The 26,013-nt window shown below is 38.5% G+C and overlaps 1 protein-coding gene across 1 annotated transcript in view; it reads left to right on the top strand.

Annotated features, from left to right (window-relative positions):
* LOC124555241 (tyrosine-protein phosphatase non-receptor type 14) overlaps positions 1 to 20,356 on the top strand; it is a 171,277-nt gene extending 150,921 nt beyond the window's left edge. Inside the window, exons 22-23 of the mRNA XM_047129101.1 lie at positions 13,095 to 13,171; positions 20,218 to 20,356. Of these exons, the coding sequence (XP_046985057.1) occupies positions 13,095 to 13,171; positions 20,218 to 20,305 (165 nt within the window). The 3' untranslated portion in view covers positions 20,306 to 20,356. The remainder of the gene's footprint in view (positions 1 to 13,094; positions 13,172 to 20,217) is intronic.
* The last annotated feature ends 5,657 nt before the right edge of the window (positions 20,357 to 26,013 follow it).

The following is a 26,013-nucleotide window of genomic DNA, read 5'->3' as shown; positions in this document are numbered from 1 at the left end:
TGTCTTGAGAAAAGGATGAAATGTGAATATAGAAACAGATAGAATGAAATGATGTCAGTTATTAAAATTTTCTAGATCAAATAATGGTAAAATTATTTTAAGTCGATACAACACTGTAATTTGTTATTTTAAGTAACATATTACAATAAGAAATGTAGTTAAGTAAATACAGTACATTAGTCATATACCATGAATACCACATGGGGTGGTTTCTGTGATGTGGAAAGAAGTCAGATATGTGCGTTTTATTTTAACTTAATGCAATATAGTGAAAAGACTATTGTACTCCAGTGCTAATGAAATAATCTAAAAAATTAAATTTAGAGCTCCTGTGAAGACACTCTTTAATAGAATAGAATTAGCCCAACACGAAGTTCTTTAAGTCAGTCTCAAACTCCACCATATGACATTTAATGTGCTCTGGCAGGTTGTTGAATGTGTGTATTGCTGTATGTGACTCCTTTCTTTACTAATGTCAACCACTTGAAGCCTTTGTAAAGGTCCTAGTCTTGCATCCACGGTTTTCACAATTTTCTGAATGTGAAGTATTTGTCAAAGCACAAAGTTTTGTAGGAGGCATCTGCAGTATGTTCTGGAACCAACATAAGATATAATTCCTATTACATGATTATCTATTCTGAAACTGCTGTTCCTATAAGTAGAGGTCACAACAACCAAGAAAAATACAGCCTAATAAGTCTGCAATTGCCAAGCATTGCCTGTCAGAACTTCATGGCGTGGATTATGACAAGATCAAGGTCCTAACACAGACTTCGAAATATTGGGACTGTATCATCAAAGGAGCTATAGACATCAGAGTAAGAAAACCTGAACTGAATCATGACAGCGGCTATTCCCTTAACCAAGCTGGGGAACCAGCCATTACCCAGATTAAGGAGAAGATAGAAATATCCCAGAATGTACTGACTTCGAGGGCAGGGGGAGGAACCTCCGAAACGCCGCCAGCAAACCTCCCTGGGCGTGGACCTATGAGGGAACATCCAGACGCGGGGCCACAAGCCAGGCGTCAAACCCTGGCGGGTATGGCTGAGAGAGCGCCTGCGGTACAGACAGTGGAGGGAGCGCCCGAAGGAGGGGGAGGAGGGGGAATCTGATATATACCTCACGCCTGCCGTCCCTTGGTAATACACCAGCACACCTGATGATGGCAACAAGGTCGATTGGCGAAATATTGTGTCCTTTGTACACTCACACCAGGCTGTTCACCCAAATACGCCTGGAGAAATTGAAGAATCACATCACATACCATTATGGGAAGGAGATACAGCGCAATATGAAAAAGAGTTGAGAAGCTGCGTCAACGGACAAGTCAGCTACTGAGCTCATTTGCTGTTTATGAGGTGCCGAGAAGAACGTGTGGTACCGAATTTTGCTAAGGTAAAGCACCACATCAACTCAGCAGCTGACTGAAAAATCAAGAAACGTGCCAGCCTAGCTCTGGTACGAGAGTGAGTTCCCCACGCTCGGTGGTGTCTGCACACCACCAATAAAGAACTCCTCCAGCTACATCTACATCTCACCAACTGCTTCAATTCCTGCAGCTGGGATTGGGTTGATGGTATCATACGGACCACAGTGGACTGTGCCCAAAAGAAGTCCACCCAAGGACAGACATCCAAGTTCGAACATATATCTGAGAAATGGCCCTCTGAAGATAGGGGGAAGATCATTATCAAGCTCACAAACATAGTACTGGATAATTACGTGGTCTCAGTTCTCAAGAAAGGATTGAACTTCACTCCGACACCTAAAGGTGCACCCATCGCTGATATTAGTGCAGTTGAACAGACAGCGGCTCGACTCCTGCCTGAAGCAGAGGAAGAGGTATGTTGCGAAACCTGCAGGGCCATAACTAGAACTAGACCTGTGAAACTGAATATTTTCACAAAAGAGAGGGTGGCCATCCGGAAGCTAAGAGAAGATCCAGACATAGTGGTCTTACTGGCAGACAAGGGTAACACTATGATAATCTTGTCCCACCAGGATTATACCATGAAGATGCGAGACCTGCTAGATGACACCGCATACCACAAGACTGACACCAATCCTATCAAGAGGGTCAAAAGGAAAACTTAGGCGCTTCTCAAAGATTCTGGCTTCCCTGAAGAGGTCACAAAGAAGTTACAACCCAGTGCCCCTGTTCCTCCGAGGCTGTACGGCTTACCGAAAGTCCTCAAGGAATACGTCCCGTTACGTCCTATTGCCAGCAATATTGGTTCCCCAACGTATCCTCTCGCGAAGTACCTCAAGGAGCTGCTCAGCCCTCACATGGGGACATGCCCGCACCATATATGTAACTCTTTGGATTTCATGGGATGCATCAACCACCTCACGGTTAAGGAATCTGACATACTTATGAGCTTTGATGTGGTTCCCCTGTTTACTAGGGTTCCATTACCTGAATCTCTGGAACTCATCGGCTGGGGAACCACCGATCTATTCAGACGTGTTCTAACGTCAACATATTTTCTATTTGACAGCGACTACTATGAGCAGACCGAAGGCATTGCTATGGGGAGTCCTCTCTCTCCCGTCATCCCTAACATGTACATGGAACATTTTGAGGAAGAAGCCTTTGAGTCAGCACAACTAAAACCTACCTGTTTCTTTAGATACGTGGATGACATGTTTGTTATTTGGCCACATGGAATAGACAAGCTGATGGAATTTCTCGCACATCTCAACTCAAGACACAAGAATATCAAGTTCACCATGGAGGTAGAATTGGATGAGATGCTCCCCTTCTTGGACGTTCTTGTCAAAAGACGAGATGACGGCAGGTTGGGGCACAGCATGTGTAGAAGGACAACTCACACCAACTTATACCTATACGCGGATAGCTGCCACCACCCTGCTCAGAAGAACGGCATGCTAAAAACTCTTGTACACAGATCTCGCGCCCTCTCTGACAAGGACAGTCTTCAACAAGAATTGGTCCATCTGAAGTCCGTGTTTCTGACGAACGGTTATAAGGGAAGGCAAATCTGGGCTGCTCTACGTCCGACACTCACAACACAACCGGCGGAAACTAATGAAGAACCTGAGGAAAACACAGCCGTGGCATTCATTCTGTTTTGTGGGGCCTTATCAGGAAAAGTTGGACACATTTTACGCAAATATCAGGTAAAAACTGTCTTCTGCCCTCCAACTAAAACCAGAGCACTTCTTGGCAGTGTTAAGGACGACCTTGGTTTATCTAAATCAGGGGTTTACAAAATACCATGCCAATGCGGTAAGGAATACATAGGTCAGACAATTCGCACCATTGAAGACTGATGCCATGAACACCAGCGGCACATGAGATTGCGACAGCCTAATAAGTCTTCAATTGCCAAGCATTGCCAGTCAGAACTTCACGGCATGGATTATGACAAGATCAAGGTCCTAACACAGACTTCCAAATATTGGGACTCTATCATCAAAGAAGCTATAGAGATCAGAGTAAGAAAACCTGAACTGAATCATGACAGCGGCTATTCGCTTAACCAAGCTGGGGAACCAGCCATTACCCAGGTTAAGGAGAAGATAAAAATATCCCAGAATGTCCTGACTTCGAGGGCAGGGGGTGGAACCTCCAAAACGCCGCCGGCAATCCTCCCTGGGCACGGATGACCGAGGGAGCGCCCAAGGGAGGGGGAGGGGGAGGGGGAATCTAATATATACCTCATTCTTGCCATCCCTTGGCAGTACATCAGCACACCTGATGATGGCAACAAGGTCAATTGCTGAAATATTGTGTCCTTTGCACACTCACACCAGGCTGTTCACCCAAGATTTATTTCGTTAAGAAAAATGCTGTCCAAGCCACATCTGCCAGTCCCTTATATGAATCTGCCAGTCTTTATTCGCATCCGTGGGTATTAAAATATTGGGAAACCCTTTAAACCATTAGGTATCTGGGAGCACTGACAGTAGGATTTCCCCTGGCCTGGATTTTAGTCTGCTGAAGTCTGGCATCATAATTTACATTCCCCAGACTGGGGATATGATCATGACCACATTTTAATGCAACATAGTCTATCATATTGTTGGTACATTCCTTAAGTTGCAATTTTGTGTCACAATTACTGAATTGGCTGCTTTGAAATTTTTGCAGAAATTTTTTCAACATTACTAAGTCAAATGAATTCATGTTAGAAGTTGTTATCATATCTTTTATACTGTTGAATGTTAGTCATGTAGTTTATTTATCAAATTTACATTTTATTTATTTATCATATGATGAAAATAAATCCATATAAATAACATTTGTTTACAAATGTACGCAATCACACGTTCATACAATCTTACATCTCCAGATCTAGTTCCCTGATCCATTCAATCACCCACATCCCACACGTGGTTGATGTCCATTATTGTTCCTTTGTACGCATGAAGAGGACAGTCAGCAACAATATGATGGGTGGACTGTAAGCAGGCACCACAAGTCACAGTTTTCAGAACCAGCCTATCCCCATTTGTACAGTAAATAACTACATCTGCCTTGTCTGGTTCGAATCAGATTTGTGATCGTCTATTGCTATCTGGTGAGATCCAACTCTTGTATCTGCATGGAAGGTTTCTTAACTAGATGTTTGTTGACTACTTATGGCTGCCGCCACTGCATTTCCCATTAATGGTTGTCCCTGAAAGAGGATCCAATGAGGATGGTTGCTGTGTGCCATGACAGTTTTTTTCGGACACAAGCACTGATGTTCCATTTGTGAAATATCTCAGTGAATGGGTAGCAGCTGAGTTTCTTCTGAATATTGTTCAAGACCTGCAGCAGAGCTTATGATCTTCTTAGAGCTGGAGGTGGGATACTGCTGAGAACAGGAAGCTATAGTGTGTTTGCTCTGAATACATCTATAATTATTTGCATTGCTTGATTGTCAACACTATTGAACCAAGTCAAAGAGCAGTATTCAGCAACAGAGTATGATAGGGCTAAGGCTATGGATCTTAAAACATGAGCATTAGGTCCCCGTGAGATACCAGCAAGTTTTTTTAAAGACTGTTATTTCTCATTTTGACTTAGGAAACCAAATTTGAGGGAAGCGGGTTGAAAGCTCTTGACAGTAGTACCCTGTGTTGTTCGTAGGTAGTATTTTGGTATACTGCAGTGTGTCAAGACTTCACCTTTGAATCTGACTTCTGGTTTGTAATTTGCAGTCTGTTGCTTAGGTGACATGTAAGCTGCAAGCTTATGATATGGGATAATACTCAATTTTAAAATAAGTCCTTCTTGCCAAACAGTATAATAAGCTGCTGATAGATCCAAAATGATACCCGCATTTACTGATCTCTTCTCATACTCATTTTCAATATAACTAGTGAAAGAGAACACCTGGTCATTACATCTTCTGCATGGTCTGAATCCTGCTTGTTCTGTAAGGATGTGGTTGTTAGTTACGCAAACATTCTATTGTTGATCAGACACTCGAGGAGCTTGTGGTACTTAGAAGTGCTGTTGGACAATAATTTTCCACTTTTGTGGAAACTGTATTGGATATCAGTTTGGCTAATACTTGCGTTTCCTTCATCAAATGTGACAGGTTTCCGGTTTGTTGGATATTTGAGAAGAAGTTGGTAACCCATTTTACTGTATCTGGTCCACACTGAACCAGAAATTTTGGGTATATTCCAGAAAATCTAGTTTCTTTTCCAAATTTTTAAACTTTTGGTTGCAACCTTGGTTTCCTCTTCTCGAAATGGAATGGAGACTTAGGACCTCTGTAGGGAAGCTCATCTCCTGATACTCGGAGATGGATACTCAGTTTTTAACAAAGTCACTCAAACTGATGACGGTTTTTTAACTTTCGGCTGCAGGATTTGATGAATCTAGCTTCCTAGTGATAGACCAGGCTCTCTCATGAGAGTGGGTATAGTCTGAGGATTCCACTGTTCCATGTCAGATGTTTCTCATATTCTCTTTGTAATTTCTCACTTTCTGCATTCCAACCGGGGATGTACTGTATTGACTCCAACAAGGGATGTACTGTATTGGATTCTGTTTGCTTTGCAAACTCAGTCAAGTTGGTGTTGTTGAGGTTCCATCGCAGTTTAGGAAATGATCATACAACATATGTAGACATCCCCACCTCTAAGATAATAGATCTGTGTTGGCTATGGGGGATATCATTGACCACTGAATGTCGGTATTCCCAGACCCGTGAACTGAATGGAAAGTAGACAGGTCTTTAGCATCATAAAGTAATTTCAGATTTTCTGTTTCCATCCAGTCAAGTGCTTCACCATTAATGTCATTCTTGAATGAATTTTTCACTCTGCAGTGGAGTGTTTGCTAATATGAAACTTCCTGGCAGGTGAAAACTGTGTACTGCATCGAGACTCGAACTCGGAAACTTTGCTTTTCGTGGGCAAGTGCTCTACCAACTGACCTACCTAGGCATGACTCGTGACCCATCCTCACAGCTTTACTCAGCTAGTACCTCATATCCTACCTTCTAAACTTCACAGAAGTTATCCTGTGAAACTTGCAGTACTAGCACTTCTGGAAGAAAGGATATTGTGGAGGCCCTGCGAGGTGTTTCCAGAATGAATTTTTCACTCTGCAGTGGAGTGTGTGCTGATATGAAACTTCTGTGCAGACAGAAACATCATGCCGGACCGAGACTTGAACCTGACTGAGTTCAGGTCTCAATCCAGCACACAGTTTTGATCTGACAGGAAGTTTCGATGTCATTCGTGTTGTAACTCCAGATATGATGATGGCTGTTGAAGTCACCAAGAAATAAAGTTGGATGTTGCTGAGGTGTAGAGAAGGATTAGGTCAGTTAGTGTCTGGGGGTTTGTACACATGACTAGGGTCAAATTTTCAATTATCTATGTAGCAGTGAAATTCATTTTCAGAGTTTACCGACAGTGGTTGGCAAGTTGTTATACAATGCATGACATGTTGCAAAACCAAACTTTGGATGGTAGTTAACAGCTATTAAATTAAAGTCTGGTATTCTCTCTCAGCTCCGTAACTGTTCTTCATCTGTTTTGTGCATTTCATAGAGCCTAGAAAGATATTCACATTTTGCTCAGTGAGTGTACTCCTTCAAAATTAAGTTGAAAAATGTGCAAAGTTGGTCCAATTTCACAAACTTGAGTGCCCTGAATAAGACATTCCAACTTCTTGTATGTCCTTTGACCAAGATGTCTTTTCAGACAGAAAAGTCTTCATGTCTCTATGTGGTAACTTTCAGCAGTTACATAAGTGGCCTCTGTTGATGTAAATGAAACAAGAATGACTCGGACATAATGCAGCTGCTGATATGACGGAAGCAGAATGTACATGTGACTGTGCAGAAAACGAGGAATATCACCATGTCACCATCTTTAACCCTTGCAGATGACAGCAATGCATCACCAGTGTCCAGAACACTGCATGTTCAAGTCAACATAGTGTAATTCTGGGCCAAATAAGTAATATTAATGACTTAAACAACAATTATTATTATTATTATTATTATTGATCATTTATAATGAAAAATAGATGAAAATTGTAATATTGACACTACCCTTTAACCATTTTAACCACAAAGTAATTGTTATTGCAGAAATCTGCTAGTACACCTGATGATATCTGCACCAGCTTAGTCTTTTATTTGCAATGTATTACCGCAGATATCTGCATCCATGCAGACCTCTACTTGTAAGTTGAGTTTCCCCATCAAATGAGTCTGCAAATCATTAGAAAACAAAACTATATTGAATAAACTAGTCTCTTCATTTTTTTGGTGGTTTATATAAAAGTGCCAAGCACAACTTATAGCAGACTTCACTAGATTTTTGTGCTTCCTGTATGTAGGAAACACAGGGAGCTGTAATTATAGTTGTGTTAGTTTCTTAGATAAAGTTATTTTAATCTAAACTAGCTGAGTACCCGGTGTTGCCTGGGTATGTATTCTTCCGATTCTATTAGTCCATCACTTCCTCCCCTCTCTCTCTGTCCATCTCCTCCTCCCCCCTCTCTCTGTCCATCTCCTCCTCCCCTTTATAAGTCCATCTCCTCATTCTCTTTCTATGTCCGTCTCCTTCCCTTCCCTTCTCTGCCAATATCCTCCCCTCTCCCCTCCTTTCCTTTTTCTGTTCATCTCCTCTTCCCTTCCTCTATTCATTTCACCCTCCCCTCTCTGTGTTGATCTTCTCTTTCATTTCTCTGTTCATTTCCTCCTCCCCTTCTCTTTGTCAATCTCCTCCTTCATCATATCTGTATCTGTCTCCTTCTTCCTGTCTTTATCCATCTCCTCCTTCCTGCTCTCTCTGTCCATCTTCTCCTCCCTCATATTTGTATTCAGCTCCTGTGTCTCCTTCGTTGTCAGGCTATCTGTTCCTCCTCCATTTTCTCACCATGTCATCCCCCTCTCCCCCTCAATAGGAGGTTGCTCATTATTACCCCCATGGTATTTCTTTCCATATAGTAAGTGATATGTGTACCAGTTTTGGTTGAAATTGATCCAGGGCTTTAGAAGGAGTTTTTAACCATAGCTCCGCCCACATGTGCCCATTTCATATATATTTAACATATTTCTTATGTATTTGTACACCTGTACCTCCAGCGAATTTCACCCTGCAGTTTCATTTTCACGCAGTGTGGTGTTTATGATGTCATATCTCCTGATATGCTGTACAGAGATATAATTTTGCAGGTACGTGCAGTAACATATGTGGACACTGTTTGCAAAATGTGTTGCGAATATAGTTATTAGGAAAGAAGTAATAAATTAAAAATCTCATACATGATGAGGCAGTTTTTCATGCATCTCAATGTTTATGGCATCATACCTCCTGAACTGTGTGTCATAGTGTGGTATATTTTTGCAGGGACTTTCAGTGGTATATGTGAATACTGTCTGCAAGATGTGTTGCAAATAATATAATTAGTAAAGAAGTAACAAGTTAAAAGGTCTACCTGATGCAGCAGTTTTCCTGCAGAAGCAACAGTAATGTCGTAAGCGATATACGTTTTTTCCTTTCATCATTTTATAGAGGGGGTGATTGAGAAAAAGTTATGTAAAGGTTTGAAATTCCGTGTAAAGTTTGTTGCAAGTCACTCTCATTCTCAAACACTGGATGAATATAGTTTGGCTAGTTGCGCGTCATGAGCTACGCTCCTTTTTCACCCCCTCCCCACCCCTTTGAGAGGTAGTCGTTTGTCAACTCCACAGTGGTCCTTTCCAGACACTAACAAGGGGAGGCCACGACGTTTGGAATGCAAATTTACTGCAAACTTCGTACACTCATAGTACTCCATGAAGACAACAAAATGTGTAAGCAGTAGTGCATACTGCTCAAGCATTATTGAGAAAATCACAAGATAATTTCGGTCGTCAAATATATACCTGTGCGTGGCCATTTTTACCATGAAGCGGTGGCAGCTGAGTGGTTAGTGTTCAAGTCCCGTAATCACTGGATCGCTGGATTGAGTCCCGTTTGTCAGGTTTCTTTCCTTTTCTTTTTCCCTCCCCCCCCCCCCCCCCTTCAACACAGTCATTTTCTTTACTATTTATATTACAATTGATATAATAGGAAAAATACGTGTAATTGGATGAACATTTATTAAATTTACAATGCTATTTGGCAGTCTACAAATTTTTATTATCACAAATAATGTAATATTCATAACTACCAACTAGTAAACGACCAAATGCATAAAGTGATACTGAAAATGTATGCTTGTCCGTGATTTGAGAAATCCCTTATACCCGGAAGGAGCCCGAAACGACTTGTTACCTCCAAGTTTTGACCGGCACAGGCGGCTTTCGAAAGATGTACAAGTAATCGTCGCTTTTGACATTACAAGTACAAGTTGCAGGATGGTATTTTTCGTAAAAACGTGGAAAGCGTAAAGTTAAACAGTGCCAGCTGCATTGAATAAATGCTATGTTTCCGCATACGCAAGAACTTTTGGGGTTTTCCGTGGAAAGACAAATCTCGTTAACATTTTCAAAAACCTCTCTTTCAGCCGATAATTTGGAAGCAAACCATGCATAATGCAGTATTTCCTTAAATATTGGTGCTGATAATTGGTCATGCAGTATCAAATGTATTTTAATAGCATCTTCACGAGAAGCAATTTCTCATTCACTTTTGATTAAATACCATCAATTTTGAAGACACGAACAAGCATACATTTTCAGTATCACTTTATGCGTTTGGTCGTTTACTAGTCGATAGTTATGAATATTATATTATTTGTGATAATAAAAATTTTTAGACTGCCAAAAACATTGTAAATTTAATAAAAGTTCATCCAATTACACGTATTTTTCCCATTATATCAATTGTAATATAAATAGTAAAGAAAATGACTGTGTTGAAAATTAAAAGAAAACTGACGAATGGGACTTGATCCTGCGATTATGGGGCTTGAACGCTAACCACTCGGCTGCAGCCTCTTCATGCTAAAAACAGCCACTCACAGGTATATATTTGACAACCGAAATTATCTTGCGATTTTCTCAATTATGCTTGAGAAGTATGCGCTACTGCTTACACATTTTGTTGTCCTCATGGAGTACTATGAGTTTACGAAGTTTACAGTAAATCTGCATTCCAAACATTGTGGCCTCCCCTTGTAAGTATTATGTGCACTGTGTGTGGTTGAAACTGATTCATTGGTTAAGGGGTAGATGTGGAACATACATACATACATCTACTGTTATAATATGTATGGATACCTACTACATCCACTGTTATGGAAACTAACTCTAAGAAGATCAGAAATTAACTGGAGAATCAGGAAGGTTGAAAGAAGAGGAGTATAGGTAATAAAATCTGATAGAATGAAAGATTTTCTTTTATTATTGTGACCAAAAGAGTGCATCATCATCATCCACAGATGAGGTCATTAGTGCATGTTGATGTTTTAGACACAAAGCTAACTAGTTCAAATCTTTGTGATTGCAAGAATTTTGACCTATAAAGAGTAGAGACATTGTGGCATTCTATTCCTGATTACCAGACTGTTTTTCAGTGCCCTAGCATACTCAGCAAATCTCATGATAGTGCCACAATAAATGAAAACATGTGATGTTGACTGTGATCTACTCATTAGAGAGGGTTTTAGGCTTGGTCCATTGGGTGCCGTTTGAGAGCAGTAAGGTATAGGCTGAATTTTGCCTTCACTGTTCCTTCCCATCACCAACAGCAACACAAACATGACATAACATTTTACAGCCATTCTTCACAGCCACACCAAACAGTTTTACTTAAACACAACGTCAAACTTCATGAAGGCGTAGTTGCAATGTGCTTTAAGGAACAGTATCTGTACATTTAGACTGTTGAAACTACGCCTCTAGGCCATACTGCTTCAGTTCTGTTTACTATAAAAGGTTGCTTTTATGACTACTTAAAGCATGCAACAGCATAATTGTAAATATTGTGTGTGTGTGTGTGTGTGTGTGTGTGTGTGTGTGTGTGTGTGTGTTTTAAACTGCCTGTGCAGATAATACAAGTGGAGATGACTACTCTGGTGGTTTTTCAAAGCATAATATTGTACTACGGAGGGTGCAAAATGTACCACAGAAGTCTTGCAACAAAAATATAGTTCATGTTTTTTTTAGGTTCCACACCCTTCATCCAGATGCTCAGGACTGGGAACTGACATAACAAAATCAGAAACACGAGTTGCAATTGAAAATTAAGAAATAGCTTTACAAGAACATAGTATCAGAACAGAAGTAATTTGTTAATTCATTTAATGCTTATTCCGTATCTTATACCATGAAGGAAAATGTTGAAGGTGAAATAAGTCAATGAGTGCATTATCAGAGAAAAGCAGCTATTTATGTGCAGTTCACTAAGCAGTGCCATTAATATTATCTGCTTATATATTCATATGGCAAAGAGCCCTTAGATAAAAAGTTCTTGGTGAACTTGCCACATCGAAGTCAGCTTCCAGTGACTGCCTCTATCGGCTTCATTAGTGGCCAAGTCTGACTTTCATGAAACTGATGAGGCTCCCACTTTTATACAAAAGGTTAGCATCTGGTTGGCTAGATGATGACATACATTGCTGGCACATGTAGAGATGGCAACCTCTGCATCCGTAGATTACGTTGTACTCACTGTCCAGTATCGCTTGCAGTGCCACCACTCATATCAGATGTTACTCTGTACTAATTCTTCCTCTGTCTCTGTACTCTTTTTTTTTTCAAATGCACACTTCCGTGCATTCCTAAGTGCATAGCCTGTGTATCATTTTAAGCTGCTATCACATAGTCTAATTTTGATTGCTCTCTAGTCACAGAATCCCAGTAGTCAGAAGCATGAGTCAGAATTGTATTATCTTTAAATATAATCTTGTGTGATTATTTATTAGATTGTGCTCAGCCACTGCTGATTTTTCAAAATTCCTGTACTTCAGTTGACAGTGATGTTCAACAGTGATCAGCAGCAGTTTGTATAGACTGCCCCCATGTACCTGCTGCCACACTCACAAGGAAATTTATAAATTCTTGGTATTTTCACGCCAAAATCATCTTTAACAGGTCACAACATTTATTTAATTTTGTTCGTTGTCCAGAAGACCAGTTGCATTTCTTACCTCTTTAGAACCATATATATATTGGTCATAGTTGCATCACAGAATGGAAACTGCACTATGTGTTCGTCCTCCTGCGTTCATTGAGTGGCGTTATATCACAGTTTCCTCAACATTATGACCTTGTGTCGCAGACCAAAGAACCATTCTTCCTGAACGCAGTTGTCAGATGATTAATCTCAGAGCCAAAGTGGTTCTTATCTTCTGAAACACCTCTGGCTCTTTGTATTAGGGTGTTTATCATAGCTCTCTTCTGAGCTGAAAGATGAAAGATATGACCACTGAACTGTAGGTCTATATGCATCGCTTTTTAATACCCAGAGAGCTAACTTCCCATCCTTCTTCATCTCCAATACAAATCTTATGTTTATATGTATTTTTAATATGCTACTGTATGAATTTTAAGAATTTATATACGTATCAAGCACAACATTTGTGAAATAATAATAATCTCATTTTGGTCATTGTTGTTTTAATATAAATATTTGTTTTTCACCACTTCAAAACATTATTGAGGCATGTTATTTAATTCTAGGAGCTGGATATTCCCCGTGTAGTTGCTTTGCTACGCAATCAGAGAATGCTCCTCGTCCAGACAGTTGCTCAATACAAGTTTGTATACAGTCTACTTATATACTACCTGAAGCACTCACGACTAATATGATTTTGTTCACTTCAAGTGCTGCTCGGCAATAATTATAGCAAAGAGTGTTAGCAATGATCTCTGTTGTTCTACTTCACTTCCAATTAATATTTATTATTGCAGAAAATGTATAACATATTGTTGTAATTGCATAATTTATTTATCCATTATTGTAGTATGAGTTTTTATTCTTTTTGAAATATGAAATAATCAAGATTAATTTTACTATGTGTGTGTATGACATAAGGTTGTTTTTTTTTTTTTTTTTTTTTTAAATGAGTATTCCTATTTTTACACATCATTAGAGCAGAGTACTTAACTATAGTTTTTTTTAATTTGGAATGATTCTGTGTTGTCTGTCGTCAATAATTCCTCTCCTAACTTATTATTCTGTTGTTTGCCATTGATTAATTCTGTAGAGTGACTTTAATTACTCTTACACTTTTATGCAGTTGGTGATAAAAATGAGCTATTGTTAATTTGAGTTGATGAAGTACAGTTATCAATCATCATCGGTAATTTATAACCCAACATTTACATTTTATTTCGATACATAAGAGATCTTAATCCTGAATGTCATATCTTTGATCCTAGTCTATGAAAGATTTAGTGTTGACAGCAGTGTAATTCTCTCTCAAGCTGTGCAATACTTTTTATCATATGTTGTAAAAAAAAAAGAAAAAACGTTTTGAGTCTGCAGCTAATTCAGTAGCTGCTGTTGGCATCAGAAGCTAGTAAACTGTGAGTAAAAAATGTGGGAGACAGCTATCCACCTTTATTCAGTACCATTTTATCATACATTATTGTTTGCTCAGTTTTAACATGTTACTCTCATTCTCAAGGATTTCTTATTTCATTATGCTGGGGTTTTTAGGCATTTCATACTAGTAAAACATACAGTTCATTTCCAAGGATATAATTAAACAATACCCTGAATTTTACCAAGAGACTACTTGCATGTGAATAAACTGATAAACAGTCATTGTGCATATTAAATACTTTAATAATTTGACATATATTCTTTGCATGACTGATAATTGAGACAGTGGCCATTTGTTTCATGTGCTGTGGAATACTTTCCTCTTTCTATTAATCTTTTATAACACTTTGTTGGGAAGAAATAAGTTACTGGCCAGTTTCTTTTGTACTTTATTGTGGTGAGGGTGTGTTTGTAATCTGTTGTATGTATCATTAGTGTACTTTGTTTTACTTCTCTGCATGTGTAGTAGGATGAGGAGTGTGTTATGTCTAATGTTGATGTTTTGGTTGTTTTGATAACTTGTTATGTTCATGGATTCACTTGCTGCCATACATTTGCAGTTAATCAATAGAGGAAATTCATTGTACTGTATTCCATTAGGTGAGGTTACATTATGGTTAAAAATATTCTGAAAAGGATAGACTGCTACTCATCGAAAAGACAACATGTTGAGTTGCAGACAGCCACAACGAAAAGACTATTACACGTTGAGCTTTCGACCAAAATATTCTTCAGAAAGAAAACCCACATACGTTCACACAAACAGGCACACTTCATACATACATGACCATTATTTCGCCACTGTGGCTAGAATGCATTCTGACAGTCTGGCCCCAGCAGCCAAAGATAGTGGTCACGTGTGCGTGAGGTGTTCTTGCTTGTGTGAATGTGTGTTTGCTTCCTTTTCTCAACACAGCTTTGGCAGGAAGCTCAATGTGTAACAGTCTTTTCACTGTGCCTGTCTGCAACTCAACATGTCATTTTCACAGTGAGTAGCAATCTACCCTTTTCATAATATTGTTGATATTCCAACGTGGACCTTCTGTGCAACTGAGCTAGTGGTCTTCCTCTAATTAAATTCATCTTAATGGAATATCACATTTTAATTTCCCTTCTTTTTTGTTATGTATTCCAAAGCATGAGACACTTAGATGTTTCACGCAGTATAAAAATTTCAGGATTTGGAAGCTAATATTTGTTACTGCTTTTATCTTGTTTTTTAACAAAAAATAGTTCAAATATCATGATCAGGTGTTAGGAATGGTCATAAGGGCACATGCATAAGTTTATTCATTAAGTATACATAAAATATATGAACTGTGAAAAGTCATCAGTTTATTCATTTGTATGTAGTTCCTTGTATAATTGAAAGATTGCAAATTTTTTTAACTATGAAATTGACATAGGTAGACAATAAGCCAGTTGCAAAACCCTTGAAACTGGTGCACTTATAATTCAAAACTTGAGATATCCATTAAGAATGAAAGTATAAAGGCTGAAGAAGGAATCTTTCATGTTACGTATCTTAATGGGTACAACAAGAGTCGTAGGGGGTCTACTGTATTAGCTAAAGTGCATGTCTCAGTTCATATTGGTATTTGTCACATACATAAATAGTATGAGGTAACATTAAGTGCCTTTGAAAAGCTCAGAACCCATCAGACTTAGACTGGGACCTTCTGTCTCCAAGAAGTTGCCTTAGCTACTATAGCTACTAGAATTAAATATTACATTGTATATTATGAAAAAGTCTAATTCTTATTGAAAAATCCTTATTTTTGTATGCTTTATTAACTTGTTCTTTTAGTCTGTAATGTGTAGGAGAAAGTGCTGTTAAGTCTTTGACTTGTTTCATATTCTTGTTGTTTAACACACATTATTTTTTATTTCGTGTATTTATATTTACAATTCAGGGCTGGTAAATTGTTTGAGAGAAAAAAACACAAAACAGCTGGTCAGTGGCAGAATAGTGGCTAGTGATTAGCAGACATCTCGAAACGGCTGTCCAGTATCCTTTGGGAGATGCCACTTCTAGTTCTTCTAATAGAAATGCTTAGAATAGAAAAATTCAACAGTCCCAGTTATCCAAACCAAGCAGATGATGGTGTGGTAAGAACTGGACTTTTATTTAGGAGAACAACAGTTCGAATTCTGATCTGGCTATCAAGTAATGGTTTTCCATGGTTTCCCTAAATTATGTAAGGGAAAGTCTGGATTAGTTTCTGTGTAATAGACACAGCTGATTTCATTTCTCACCCTTCCCTCGTCAGAGCTTGTGCTACACCTCTAATGGCCTTGTTGCTGATAGGACCTTAATCTCTATTCTTCCTTCCTTTTCTAGCTGTTAGATCACTAGGTTTATTGTTCAGCGATGTGAACTGAATTGGTGGGTGGGGTAATGACGTAAAAGGGATGGTGGCAGTGTGGGTCACTTGAACCCCAAGACGAGAGGAACTCACCTCTCACAACTCAGAAGAGAGGCAAAGGTGATGAAATATGTGCATGTGAGAAACCGGAGGTCAAAGATAGTATATTAATAAACATTGTACCAGCTTCCATTCAGATATGATAGAAGGGTGGAGTGTTGCAAGAGGTCAAGATGTACTGCAAGAGGCAAGTTCATCTGTAGTTGTATTTCTGCCACTTATATCATCTTTGAACTGAAACTGACACAGAGCTTACTAATGTATTATGGTTGACCTCATCCTCTTCTCTCTAACAGCTTTTTCTTCATCTTTAATTCCTTTTCTTTTCATAACAGGCCTATCCCGCAAACCTGGGATCTGAGGAACCTATCATGCCCCCCTTTCCCCCCCCCCCCCCTCCCCCCTTTCCTCCTGCCATTTCTAAAATCAGCTCACCAATTCCTCACCAAAAGAATGTTATTTCATTCGAATCTGTAAACCAATAGTCGTTCAGTCATTTCTTTTTACATGAGCCATCAGCATGCAGACTACAAAAACTGATACATCTCGTTTGCACTTTTATTTTTCCAATGTATTCCTCTGACATCGTTCATTCACTACTTTGTAAAAGTTGTGAGTTTCACTAGCAGTGCAGCCCATCATTTGCCTGTCAAATATAATCTCAAAACATTCGCTTTTAGTAGGCTCCTCACTTAATCCACGATGAGGATTCATTCCAGAGTTATTATTGGAGAAAGCATAATTCTGAGGTGTAAACACACCATGTGTCAGCCATCTGTACTTACTATTTCTGACCATTTGCTTCTTTTTCACCTGTGAAGAGCCTGATTCATGAATAATTTCAGCATCACTTGATGAATCTTCACTTTCTCTTGGTAATACCTGCAAATCTTCACAGTCTTTGAAATCACTACCAGATTCCACAACTGAGTCTTCATTTAGTAGTGTTTATCTAATTTTCTCAACACTCAAACCTTTCAAATGCATCATTCTCACCAAACACAAAAGCACGATGCAAGTATCAGATTTACTTCCCGTAGATCGAATGTATACGAGGCTTCCTGAAAATGAAAGTAGATCCAGATGTTCACAACAGATGGCAGCACCATTCAGTCACAGAAGGGAGCAATCGTACTGATACAGTGTCAGATACAGAAAAGTGAAAACGTATCCATACAGTTGTAGGCAGCATGACATAATGGCCGTCCCATACTGGTACAGTTGCTGTCTGTAAAGGGTTGAGTTACTCTTTTCCTGTGGTCAGTTTCTGAATCCCAAATAAATACATCAATTAAAAAAGACTTCAAAGTGTTGAAGACGTTTGCTGCAAGAGAAAAATTTGCAGTTTGGTTACAAATAATATGCAATTGGTAAGTTTCAACAGTTATAGCACTTATTAAAATATGAACTTATTAGAACAACAGTTATTTTCCCCTTTATCTTTACCAAGGCAAAGCCATATCAGCATTTTCTCATTGTGCCAATATACAGTGCAGTATTTTTCAGTTTTAATTATTTCATTTCATTATCTGTACCTATGGGTAATATAATAGCTTTATTTTTAAGCAATGATATGGTATGTTCCCGTAACATTGTTCTAATGTGATTTGTTTGAAGTCAGATAGGTGCAAGGAAATATTTATTTTTCATAGTGTTAAACATTTGAACAATCAGTTATTCCTTTTCATGCTATAGAATTGGTAGTGGGACACTGCATGGTGTAAGATTGTAGCACTTGTGTTGCACATGCCATTATGCTAGTCTCTTGTAACATGCCTCTGGAGTCAAATGAAATGTTGTAGTTTTATAAATAGTGCAAAAACAAGTAGTTGTTCTCAGTATTTGTGAATGTATTTTTAAGAGAATAATTTCAGTGCTCAGATACTGTTCTGTTTTTAATAAAAATGTACTTGTAAATGAAACCTATCGAAAAGCAGCTATAGTACATTATTTATTTTTGTCTTGTCAATAAGAGTTCATATATTCGCACAATACATTAGCATTAGAAACAAGTTAACTTCAATATACTGTTGTTATATTGAAATGAATTTTAAAAGTGTTCTCTGATTATTGATTGACTGTGACTGGCACAAACAAGTCAGAGAAGCCCACTTTACTGTTATGATTATTTACAAAAGGATTGTTTTATAGTATTAATGATATTAATATTTGCTATGTAATATAGTCTTAAGATCTGTGCTTCCATAAAATTTCTGTTTGTCAAATCTTTCTGTGTCATTTAACAAGCAGAAAAGGGAAAGAAAGAAACAGTTAATAAAATGAAATATCTATATGTGCGTGTGTGTGTGTGTGTGTGTGTGTGTGTGTGTGGGTGGGTGGGTGGGTGAGGATGCGCGCGCGTGCGAGCGCGTGTGCTTGCATGTGTGTGTTGTGGCCCTTTTTTTGATGAGGGAAGGGGGGGGGCATGTAATAGGGGGGTTGGAAAATGCATTTCCTTTTATACTTTCCTGTGTGAAAAATGTAAATGTGCAATTAACTTGCAAGAATGAACTCTGGGAGTGATATTCATTCTTATAATATTAAATACTAAGACAGAAATCTATATCAGGAATATCTCGCGCATCATTTATAGGTGGCACAACATGCTGGCAAACCCAGAAAAGAATATTATGTTATTTGAGATACTGAGAGATCGATCTGACAAACTCTAGTCAAAATAAAGGAAAAAAGGTATGTCACCTAAGTATCTTATTTTAGGGAGATTCAGAATGCAATATGGTATCAAGTAAGTGCTAAAATTTTAATTTATGAAGGGGAAGGTGGTGCATGTAGGATAACTTCATTGACAAAGATAATTACCATTGCATAAAGTCTAAATTGTCGTATGTGTATAGGATGAAAGTAGTCTTATTTATATAAGATTTAAGGCTACATGTTGCCCAAGAAGTGAGTGTTCCTTAGCTTATATGCTATTTTTGTACGGTGTGTCTGTGATATAATTTTCAGAAGTGTGTTCTGTGTGTTATAGCAATCATAAAAATATGTGAAACTAATGATTTGTGCAGTTAAAAACTTATTAATAACTTATTAAAACCTGTTTCATTTTAAAATATTAGTCAGTATTTTTTGTAGATGTCTAGTTGCTAGTATGTTTAAAACAAGTTGAGTTTTGTCTTTTTTTACTCATCAATCAACAACTGGTTTGTCCCATAACTGATAAGTTTCATGCACAGTTTCTTGTGGCTATGTATACTTTCTTTCTTTTTGTATGTCACATGTAGTACAAGTAATTTGCTATATGTCTGAATCAAGTATTGGTGGTGATGAAAAATTTTATACATTTTTGTAATTGTGCAGCTTTGTATATGTGAAAAATAAATTTTTCTGGTCTTCAGTCATATTAAGAAACATTGAGTCCCTGTTAATTATTTTCCATAAGTGCAGTTTCATTTACAATTCGTAAAACTGATGCCATGTGTATTATGTATAGTGTGGTAGGGAAAAATACTATATTTAACTTTATATATCTTTCTGTTCAAAGTCAGTTTTAGAAGTAAGAGTCATTGGCCCAGTTGACATTTCCAGTGTGCAGTCATTTGTGGTATTCTGTTGCACACTGTTAAGATTAAAATCATCCATAATCTTAGGGGACACTCCTTTTGGCTTGACAGAATTAGCTCTATCCTTTGTTATATTATTGTTTAATTCATGTAATGTGATGGCATCTCAGTTTTTACCTATTTCTCACAGCACAAAAGATTTTTGCATCTGAGGTGAGTCTTTTTTCCTTCATCATAATCATCTTCTTATCCCCCTTTTTCTTTTCCCTAGCACTTATCCTATCTAGTAAGGGTTCCTTTCTTTTCAGGACTTGGAAAATTGTTTTGTGGCCAGATGGTCTGAAGAAGAGAAAAATGTGTGCAATGTTTGTCGTACACATCTTGACTCCTGAATAAAAACAATAATGTGTGGACACCTGCTCCAACTTGATTCAAATGCAAAACCTGCATAGTTATTTTCTGAAAAAAAAAATCATCACAAATGAGAAGACGTGGTGTTATCAATGAGTACCTACCATAATGCAACACAGTGCAGAACTTCACATGAAGGGTCGATGCCTTGACAACTTATTGACGTTCAAACCAATGTGTATCCCAAAGAAGGAATTTTGTGACAGTTCCACATGGTTGTAGGAATGTTGTGTGCATTATACTCAAGTGGGGGGAGGCTGTGTAGAATACCTGAAGTGTTAAAACCTGCATCTTTTTTCTGGTTTTTATTAATCCAATCTCAAAACTTTTGGGACTGACAGGAAATTCTGTCACCTGACAAGTGCTGTGAACCATCAGAAAAGGCAGATTTTGGTAATTATTGTAACACTTTGCATTACCCTTTCAGCCTGTACATTATTGCAGACTTTGTATCTTATAAGTAAACCTCTCTTTGACTGAAATATTATGTATTATTGCTGCCAGTAGTCAGAACAACATAGAAGTTAGCTTGCTTCATTCTTGGTTCACTGACTATACAGGCACCAGCATAAAATGGGATAGCTCAGTAGTGATGTGTGCATAGGCCAGTTAGAGAACTCAATGCCCAGTGGGTCCCCAAGCATCAAAACCAGGTGGTGGGTATCTGGAGCCATATCATCCAAGGTAGGCAACCTTGCATGACAAGAAAAATTACTGGGATGTGCTGTAAGACATCCCCATTATCTGGATCGAGACCAATACAGTATAGGGACAGAGGAATCAACTGCACAGGTGATGTATTCACTACTGGCGGGCAGCCGAATTGTTATTGCGAACCAATGCGTGTCTCAGGCTGTGTATATGAACAGCGTATGTCAAATGTCAGGAGTGTCCAACACTCGTTTGATACAACGAAATGCCACACAATACTTTTTGGATGTGGCAATAACTGTGGACTTCGTACAGTGCCCCATAAATCTTATTAGGAAAACTGCCTGATTTACAGAGATACATGACATGGTACTGGATTGTGTTGTTAGTTACAGGTGGACATTTAGCTGCCCTCTGCTGGATAACGTGCCAGCCAGAACTCAGAATTGATATTAGCTTCTGACTGCATATGGAATATGATGTTAGGCAATGCCAGATTTTCTTCTGCCAGTGAAGTATAAGGCCAGATCACACTGCGTTGTGTTGCATAGGTGAGGTGTGGTCTGGGTGACAGACTTTGTTGTAACCTGTTGTGACCGCAACCGTTCGGGTCACAGAGTGGCTGAGAAAGCGCGGCGGGACCAAATGGAGAGCGGCCCGCGAACAAACAAACAAGTGGAACGGACGGACACAAAACAACAACTGACGATGGAGAGAGACCTTACGACAACAACACGCAAGAAGCAACGGAGTGACAGAGACAACAAAACGAATACAAGACATCCACGAGTAATGAAAACAAAGAACGATAAACATTCTGTCTGTTGTGGAGGCGATGTGCCGAGAGTCACGCAACTATTAGACTCGCTGGTTGAGTGAGAGGCAGGCACTTAAATACTCTATCGGGAGCGCCGCTACTGGCCGCTGGAATCACGTGTTCCACTGTGGCGCCCTCACACTAAATGTGGGGCAGGACGCGCGCGCCGCCACAGCGTATGGCGCAATGGTGCAGAGATCTCTAGGGGTCTTCGACGTCCATGACGTCTGGCGGGGATTCAAATTCCGCGGCGCGCGGTACCAGAGAGTTCATCTACCATCTTGATGTCTGGTGGTCCCTATGACAAAGGCTCTATGTTGACATTCTAGGTCAGCCAGATTCTTCTTTCCTAGAAGTCCAACAAAAGAGCTGAATGGGGTGAACAGGGTGAGTTCCGTACCACATGGTAGGACTCTATTGATGTCATGCCAGTGTCTGCCAGATTTGGAAGGGGCCCATTGTTGATGGGTGTGTGGAAAAAGGACAGTGTGTCAAATGGCAGATGATAATGCTTTACAGCTTGCGTGTGTCCACCACCTGAGCACAGTGTTTCCTGTATGTAATTTTTCTGTGCATATATTCTCTAGGTTTCAATGGTTCAGATTGTTAGCAGTTACCTAAGCCTATACTAGAACAGACGGTGCAATATCCTTGGCTCTGTGCATGGAACAATGAAGTGGTGTTTGCAACTGGTGCTCATTTAAAATGTTTGCTTAGCTCTTGCCTTTAATTAGAGTGATCTGTTATGTATTCAGAAAAAGTGTGTGAACACATTATTCTTTCTCTTTGTCCAGATAATCTTGATCATTCGGTGTTTAAAAGTCTGAACCATGTATCCTGCCTCTCCATTTCATTGTGAATAAAAGAAGGCTGTAGTAAAATATGTAATCCTCTTCCTAAAACAGACTTCTTTAAAAAGTTGCTTACATGAACTAGGGGTGATTGTCTGTGGCTTTCTCCTGTGGCAGTTGTAGGTGAGAAGCTTTGTTACTGCTCACAGTATGCCATCTGCTGAACACAGAATTCTGGTCCTACTTAAAATCATTAGACAGATCAGAGGATTCTATCCAATCACTCATCGACCAGTCTGGTGTGGCAATAGAAAATAGCAAAAGGAAAACTGAAGGTTTAAATTTTGCTTTTAAAAAAGCATTCACACTGGAGAATCATACGAGCATACCATCATTTGACCTTAGTACAGAGTACATAGAAATAAGCACCCCTGCTGCTGAGAAGCAACTGAGAGAGTTAAAAACAATTAACTTGTAAAGTCTGGATGGAATGCCAGTTGAGTTGTACAGGGAGCGCTCTTCAGCATTCACCCCTTACTTAGCTTGCATTTATTGTGAATCTCATGCACAATGCAATGTCCGAAGTTCCTGGAAAAAAGCACAGGTGACTCCTGTATATACAAAAGGTAAGTCCAATATACTTAACAATAGGCAAAATCCTTGAGCATATTCTGAGTTCAAATATAATAAATTTCCTTGAGGCAGAAGAGGTTCTGTCCAAAAATCAGCACAGATTTAGAAAGTATTACTTGTGCAAAACTCAGCTTGCTCTTTTCTCACACAGTATCCTGTAAACTATGGATGAAGCGCAACAAGCAGATTCCATTTTCCTAGATTTCTAGAATGTGTTTGACACAATGCTTTACTCCAGACTTAATGAAGGTCCGAGCATATAGAATAGTTTCCCAGGTATGTGAGTGGCTCAAAGACTTTTTAAGCAATAGAACACAGTACATTGTCCTTGACAGTGAGTGTTCATCAGGGACAATGGTATTGTCAGAAGTGCCCCAGAAAAGTTTAATAGGACTAATGTTGTTCTCTATATACATGAACAATCTGACAGTCAGGTGCACAGCAATCTCTAGTTATTTCCTGATGATGATGTAGTGTATGTTGTCATTGACTGACTATGAGAGGATACAGGATGACTTACAATTTCTATTTGGTGTGAAGAATGGCAGCTTGCTATAAATGTAGAAAAAATAGTCCTGTAATGTTCAAAAACAGTATTCATGATGTGCTGCTTGACACAGTCATGTTGATTGAATACCTAGGTGTAATATTGCAAAGCAATATGAAATGGAATGAGCATATGAGGTGAGTAGTATGGAAGGCGAATGGTCAACTTTTATTGGGAGAATTCTAGAAAAATGTGCTGCTGAATGCAGAATGAGTCTACTGCTACTGATTTGCCTAATGACCCCAGAGACAAGATAAGACAAATTAGAGCTCATATAGTGGTGTCACAGACAGACATTTTTCTCTTGCTCCATTTGTGAGTGGAACAGAAGAGGGAATGACTAAATGGTGATAAAAAGTACCCTCTGCCATGCACCATATAGCATCTTGTAGAGTATGTATGTATATATATCTAAATGCCCTGGTAGATGTTGTAGGTATCATGTTTGGTAAATGTGAAATTCATCTATGACAGTTAGTTAGTTATGTGTTTCATTGATCAATAGCACAGAAAAACCATTATGATGTGGAATGTGTCAAATGCACACAGGAAACAAGTTTTTACATTATAGTGTTATATCAAAATATTTCTAATATCTATCCCAGTCCCTTAAATGGCACAAAATGCATATATTATATCTCCAGATTTATTTACTCATATTCAAGAATTCGTCTATGGTATAGAAGGAGTTGTCAAGGAGGTATGATTTCAATTTGTTTTTGAAACTATTACTGCTGTCTGTCAGATGTTTTATTTCATCTGGTAATTTATCAAAAAGTTTTATAGCAGCATATTTTACCCCTTTCTGTACCAAAGATAGGTTAAGTAAAGAATAGTGTAGGTCTTTCTTTTTTCTGGTATTGTAATCATGAATGTCGCTGTTGATTTTAAACTGGTCCATGTTTTGGAGAACAAATTTCATTACTGAGTAAATGTACTGTGAAGCAGTTGTAAGAATTCCTAACCTTTTAAACAGATGCCTACAAGATGTGCGACTCCCCATACATTATTCTAACTACTTTCTTTTGAGCAGTGAATACCTTTTGCCTAAGTGTTGAGTTGCCCCAGAATATTATTACATATGACATCAGAGAGTGGAAGTATGCAAAGTATGTTAGCTTACTAATTTCTACATCCTCAAAATTGGCAATTATTCTGATTGCAAAAGTTGCTGAACCTAGTCACTTTAGGAGATCCAAAATATGACTTTTCCAATTAAGAGTCTCATCTATACATACACCCAAAAACTTGGTGTGCCCTACTCTGGCTACTGGCATCTTTTGAGGTGTTATGTTTATTGAAGGAATTATACTTTTTGCAGCAGAAAATTGGATGTACTGTGTTTTTTCAAAGTCCAGAGCAAGCCCATTCGCAGAAAACCAATTAATAACTTTTCCAAAGACCTTATTTGTATCATTTTCTATCAGACTTTCTTTTACTGGATTAATAATTATGCTTGTATCATCGGCAAACAGTGTCAGTTCAGCATCATGTTTCACATAAGAAGGGAGGTCATTCACATATATCAAAAACAGGAGGGGACCCATGATCAAACCTTGTGGAACACGTAATGTAATTTCACCCCAGTTAGATGAAGTGGCAAACTCCTTTGAATCACTTGAAGCATATAAAGAGACTTTTTGCTTCCTGTTGTGTAGATATGACTTAAACCACTCATATGCTGTTCCATTTATACCATAGAATCGTAATTTCGCTAACATAATGTCATGGTTCACACTATCAAATGCTTTGCATAAGTCACAGAATATTCCTACTGGTGACATTTTACTATTTAAAGACTCTATTATGTGGACAGTGAAATTGTATATTGCTGTCTCAGTGGAACAGCATTTCTGAAATCCGAACTGTGATTTACTAAGTATCCCATTACTGTTGAGATGGCTAACCACTCTTGAGTACATTATTTTCTCAAAGATTTTTGAAAATGCTGTAAGCAAGGATACTGGCCGGTATTTATTGACATCTGTGGTTTCCCCCTTTTTGTAGAGAGGCCTGACAATGGCATATTTTAACCTGTCTGGAAAAATACCCTATGTCAGTGATGCATTACATATGTGACTCAAAACATCAGCTGTAATTGCTCCACATTGTTTTAATAACTTGTTAGAGATGTCATCTACTCGAACAGAACATTTATTTTTGAAAGATTTAATAATTTTCCTTATTTCACAAGAGGTTGTTAGATGAAACTTAATCTAATTAAAATTTTTCAAAACTGACTCTTCCATGTACT

This window comes from Schistocerca americana, chromosome X, assembly GCF_021461395.2.
Source record: "Schistocerca americana isolate TAMUIC-IGC-003095 chromosome X, iqSchAmer2.1, whole genome shotgun sequence".
NCBI classification, from domain to species: Eukaryota; Metazoa; Arthropoda; class Insecta; order Orthoptera; family Acrididae; genus Schistocerca; species Schistocerca americana.
The sequence above is the reverse complement of the archived record's forward strand: the minus strand, read 5'-3'. Positions and strand labels throughout refer to the sequence as shown.